Source organism: Chlorocebus sabaeus, chromosome 13 (assembly GCF_047675955.1).
Source record: "Chlorocebus sabaeus isolate Y175 chromosome 13, mChlSab1.0.hap1, whole genome shotgun sequence".
Classification (NCBI taxonomy): domain Eukaryota; kingdom Metazoa; phylum Chordata; class Mammalia; order Primates; family Cercopithecidae; genus Chlorocebus; species Chlorocebus sabaeus.
In genome coordinates, this window is record NC_132916.1 from 63,821,149 (window position 1) to 63,827,148 (window position 6,000).

At 40.5% G+C, this 6,000-nt stretch overlaps 1 protein-coding gene across 1 annotated transcript in view; it reads right to left on the bottom strand.

The window, feature by feature from the left end:
- Window positions 1–5,065, bottom strand: part of TXLNB (taxilin beta) — a 49,209-nt gene extending 44,144 nt beyond the window's left edge. Inside the window, exons 1-2 of the mRNA XM_008006846.3 lie at window positions 4,970–5,065; window positions 1,996–2,433 (exon numbers count right to left, since the gene is read on the bottom strand). Of these exons, the coding sequence (XP_008005037.2) occupies window positions 1,996–2,419 (424 nt within the window). The 5' untranslated portion in view covers window positions 2,420–2,433; window positions 4,970–5,065. The remainder of the gene's footprint in view (window positions 1–1,995; window positions 2,434–4,969) is intronic.
- Between the last annotated feature and the right edge of the window lie 935 nt (window positions 5,066–6,000).

Sequence of the window (6,000 nt, forward strand, 5' to 3'; positions counted from 1 at the left end):
GGCAAGAGTGATGCCATCTTAAAGCAAACCTGCCATGATGACCTATGTTTGACTCCTCCATACCAAGGTGTTCTGCAGCAGGGATCTCCAACCCTGTCTACCAGTCCATGGCCTGTTAGGAACTGGACTGCACAGCAGGAGATGAGTGGCAGGCAACAGAGCAAAGCTTCATCTGTATTTACAGCTGCTCCCCATCACTCACATTACCACCTGAGCTCCACCTCCTGTCAGATCAGTGGTGGCATTAGATTCTCATAGGAGCATGAACCCTATTGTGAACTGCGCATGCGAGGGATGTAGGTTGCACACTCCCTGTGAGAATCTAATGCCTGATGATCTGTCACTGTCTCCCATCACCCCTAGATGGGACTGTCTAGTTGCAGGAAAACAAGCTCAGGGCTCCTACTGATTCTACATTATGGTGAGTTGTATAATGATTTCATTATATATTACAATGTAATAATAATAGAAATAAAGTGCACAATAAATGTAATGCGCTTGAATCGTCCTGAAACTGTCCCTCCCCAGTCCATGGAAAAATTGTCTTCCCTGGTGCCATAAAGGTTGACCGCTGTTCTGCAGCAAGGTCTTTAAACAATGCCTGTAACATAGATAATCCCTCAGAAAGATGCTTATCTAATGTTCCCAGTGGTCATGACTTTTGGCAAGAAAGTCTGAGATGTGACCAGCTGCACGTGACTTTACCTAAAAGCTTGCTATGTAAAGGACACTTTCTGCAGAGTGGGTGCAGGGATCCACTGTCTCACTGCTGCCCAAGATAGCACTACTGTTTGTAAGCCCCTATTAAATATTTCTTTCTGGGAAAGTAGATTTGTCAGCTTCTGCTTTTGGCCTTCAGCTCCCTTGGTCTTTGTGAGTAGGTTTGTATATACCTGCTCACTGCAGAAAAATATTCTACTCCAGTTTGGGATATTTTTGGGTTTACAGATAATCTGGTTACTGGAGGTTGAACCCAGTTCTGACACCAACACTTATGATCTTTCACTCTACCACACAGTCTTCCGGAAACAAATAAGATGTGGTCTCTGCCCTTGATAGATTCTCCAACTAGCATGGGAGATGGGTTATAAACAAATGACTTGCTGCAGAAAATTTAATGGAAAACTAAGGAAGGTGATGCTGACTCTACCTGGGCGTATCAGGGAAGGTATCACACAGGAGCGGGTATTTGTAGTGAGTGTTTCCACCAGGAAAGATAAGCAGAGGAACTTTCCTATGTACAGTAACATGCTTTCACTCATAGTTTAAAAAATTAACATTCTCACCCTTTTTTCACAGCCATCGTTGGTGTTACCAATCTCCCATGCTCTCCTAAAAAATTTTCCTGTTCCTGTTTTTGCACTTCTCCTGTATAATTAATTTATGTGTCTTCTGTTTTCTCTATACTTAGAGCTCCTTGACCAAAGGGCCATGACTTATTTACCTTTGTGCACCTAGCACAGTGCCTTACAAAGACTAGGTGTTAATAAACAGTCATTGGACACTTGAGGATAGGTAAAGATTTCTAGGTAAAGAAACTAGGATGTGCACAGGCCTTGTGGGAGATGGAGCATAGCATGTTCAAAGGCCTGAAAGACAAGATCAGAATGACTACCTATTAGGCAGTAGTGGTGGTGGTAGTAATAGAGGCAGAGTGTTCAGGAAGGTGATGTTGTAGGGTAGAGTAATCTGAGATAAAACTGGGACTGGTTGGAGTTAGATCATTAGGATCTTAGAGAACATGTTAAAGATTTTGGTCTTCATCCTAAGAGCAGTAGGAAGCCATGGAACAGAGGGTCAATAGGTAACAGACTGAAAAGTTCACCTGAGCTGTATTGAGGGGAAAGGGCTGGGGACAAATACAGCAAGGGAAAATGTAGAAGGCTATCACAGTAATTCAAATATTAGATGTGGCTTTTAGTGAAGGTTGGAGGAAGTGCCCCTTTTTCAGGAATACTATACAGAAAAGTCATATATTTGAACATAACTACTTGCCTAATCCTTTTAGGATTTTCTTTTCCAATTTTTGCTCTTTATTGCTGACAGGCTCTTTGACAGTGGGTGGCTCTCCAGAAGCAACAGGTTCTCTTCCAGCCTCTTCAGTTGTTTCCTCACAGTCCCCATCCTCGTTGTCAGGTGATTCTGCATTCTCAGGCTGCTCACTAGCCCTGGCAGAGCCCTCTTTCCCTGCTGTGCTGGCAGCAGACCCGTAAGTGTTAATGATGTCTTCCAGCTGTCGATTCAGCTCTTCAGAGATATCGGGGTGCACATCTGCCTCTTTCTCCAGTGGCTGGACTGGAGTTGAAGAATCCTGACCATCTTCCTTCTCCAGGCCATTGTGACGGGGTAATGATGAACTGTCCCCTGGAGGTGTTGACTGTTGTTCCGCTGAGAGCTGTTCAGCGTGATTAGCCTCCATCTTGGGACTGGTATCTAGTGGTAAGCACATTAGGCTTTACATAGCTAACCTAGATGCTACATATCAATGCTTCATTTCAATGGTAAGGATATCCCCCAAGTGAATGCCAACTAATTATGGTCTCTAACATACAGTGAATGTCCTTTCACAAACCATTGATGTTACAATTATTAAAGTAGGAACACTGAAAAGTTGTTTTTCCAAATCAAGTCACACTACTGCCATATTTTTGGTTTTGCTCTTCACTTTTCAACAGTATTCCTTATTACTCACATTAAGAAAGTAATTCATGCTATTGTTTCTTTGTGGCCTTATTTGTCATTTTGCTTACACTAGTCAGTCTGTGTTATCATTTTCCTGTATAGTTCTATATAGATTAACAATCACTGGAGGTACATGACTGTGTGTATTTAAAATGTTTAAATCTAAAATGGCATTAGTTTTCTTTCAAAGTTAAAATATTTAATAGAAGAGTCATCAAATTTATTTAAATGACTCATAACAATAACATCTCTAAGCTCTATTTGATCCATAAATCAGTATTTTGCTTAGTATGAATATTTTGATGTAAATGCATTATTACACTGGATACAGGAGACATTTCTCACTTTTCTGGCATTTTCTTTTTCAGATAAGCAACACGAATGCTTTTTTTGAGGCTCAAACTGGCATCATTTTTCGATTAAGACAGGGAATGAGGAAAGGTATAAATAAATAAACCAAGTAGTATAGAAACACAGGCCGGGTGCGGTGGCTCATATCTGTTATCCCAGCACTTTAGGAGGCCAAGGCGGGTGAATCACTTGAGGCCAAGAGACCAGCCTGGCCAACATGGTGAAACCCCGTCTCTACTAAAAATACAAAAATTAGCCGGATATGGTGGCGGGCACCCATAGTCCCAGCTACTTGGGAGGCTGAGGTATCAGAATTGCTTGAACCGGGAGGTGGAGGTTGTAGTGAGCCAAGATTGCGCCACTAAACTCCAGCCTGAGCGACAGAGCAAGACTTTGTCTCAAAAACAAAACAAAAGCATGATGCTGCTTATAACAACAATTCCTTAAGTTTCTATAATACTCTTTTATTCCAATATATAAACCAACACTTTAAAAGAGAAAAACAGATTACAACTTTCTCTTCTAAGTCAGGAAGCTCTAGAAGAACAATAATTTTTAAGAAGTAGCAATGTTTCATAAACAAGGAGGAGACCAACTCGAGAAATAATTCAGCAATAATAAGGGCCCTTGGGAAAGGGTGAGAGATGGAACTGAGTCAGAGATTCCAGTGTTTCTGACTATTACCACTTCTAGGGTTGCAATAGATTTGGTTTAGGCCTTTAAGTTATGGTGCATTTTATTTTAAAATAATATTTCACAGTGATGCTACTAAATAGCAGCATAAAAATAAGGCAAGATCCTCATAATTCGCAGGTTTTGCTGTTGTGGTAACATGAAAGTGAAAACAAAAGCATACTGTTCTACAACTGCACAGCTTCCTTTTCCTGTTCTTAGGGCAGTAGATGTCAATCAAGTGCTTGGACACCAACAAGAACAGAAAATTCAACACACAGACATTGCCACTGACTTGTGATGCTCACTAAACACTCATAACTTAAAGGAAGTACTTTTTTTCTTTCACTGATTTGAATTCACCAACTTAATTATCAAATAATGTAGCAAACAATTTCATTATCTTCATCACTGGGATTTCTTTATCCTGACCTCTACTTGTTGATTGCACTCATCTATATATAACTTAGGCCTCCCCTAAACACGGAGAAAGACACATGGCACCTGCTGTCCAGCCAAAAGTTATTTTAAGCTATTCTAAAATGAGTCATGCCATTTAGCACTTCATCCTTAAAAATCAAGAGAATCATTTTTCAATCAAATTGAAAACAGTAAACATTTACTGGCTTAAATCCATACGTAGGTTTTAAAGTTGGGGAGACTATCTTAGGATGAAATAAAATCTCAAGTAAAATGAACTTCAAAATAATTAATTTAAAATAAGCTGTCCATAGGAGTTTTACTTTGGTTAGTCTAAATGCAAGTGGCTGTTTGTATTCGATTTGTTCTTTATCACATGCCACAATCATTGATTTTTTAAATTATTAATTCCATGGCTATTCTTTAAACTCCTGTTCCACATTTACTTTAAAACAGAACAGTCATTATAAAGCCTAGGACAACTCAATTCCTAAAAGTAGTCTCAAGACAAGTTAACAAGAGGGAAAAAAACAAAGTCAAAGAACTTCGTTACTTTTCAATCATCCATTTTATATTATGTGGCAAAGAAATTATTTCTAACTTTTATCTTATATAAACTTTATTGCCTTATTTTCCCCTCCCCAGGGAGAGAACTTTTCACTTGTGTTGGCTATTCCAGATGACTATCACAGACACATCCCTCCCTAAGCAACATATTTATTTATAAATACAATGAAAAGTTCTCCAAGAGTTCACTGGCAATCTCAAAGTTGCAAGTTTCAAACACCACAAACCGCACCCTACATCTTCTCACGGGGCTTGGGGGAGGGTTTATCATACTTACCAGAAGGCAAGAAGCTAAGCAAGAAGAGAGAGGAGAGGAAAGAGGCAGGAAAAAGCAAGTCAGAGCTGCAGCAACAGCAGGAGAGGGCGGGCTGGCTGTGTTCTTACAAGGGAGAGAGAAACCCAATACACACACACACATATACACACACGCGCACACACACACACACGCCACAGGCACTGCTGGAGGCAGCAGTCTGGAGGAGGTGGGGGTAGGGAAAGGAACATCTTATGACACAGCGAGGGGAAAATACATCCAAGCTTCCCTAGCTGTCGCCACGGGAAATATCTTAGCAGAGAGAAGCAGCTGGAAGATCTCATCGGACTCTCCATGTTTTGTTTGTCCTTTCGGAAATTTAAACTCTGACTATATCATCCCCTTTGCAAATGCAGTCTTTCACCATTGTTATCCTTTTGGGTAGAGATCAGTTTTTCTTACTTCTTGGTTTATCTCCAGTGTGGTGGATGATTCATCTTCTTTTTCTTCTTCTTCTTCTGCTAGCTTAATTGGTGTCAGGTTTGTTATAGGAATCATGGAAAAAGAAAAACAATGGCATAAGAACAGGGAGGTGGTGGAACTATTTTAATTCTGATGTCATTGGTTTGTTTGCAGAGTTTGAAATAAACATGTAGATGGTGATTTTGGAGCTGAACTGAGTATAATCTTCATGCACATGGTAATTGGTGTGACCTTGGAGCACAGTCTTTCCCAGGTAACTGTTCCCACCTCAGACAAACCCTCAGGGAAGCAGTCTGCTTTTTCTTCCTTAGTTGGTGGCTTTCCCACACTTTGTAAATCCTCAACATGCTCCTTGATCCTCCTCAGAAAAATAAACTCCTTCTGATTCAACATAAAATGCCTCTCTATTAATTTACGTCCATTCCCTTTTTATTTTTCTTTCTGGAACTTGTGTTCCTATACTTCCAAAGCAGATTCCTCCATCAGTTTCTGCTCTGGGGACAGGCTGGGCATAGTGGCATCCCTTGTGGTAGGCAGAATGATGCCACCCAAAACATCTCCACGTCCTACTC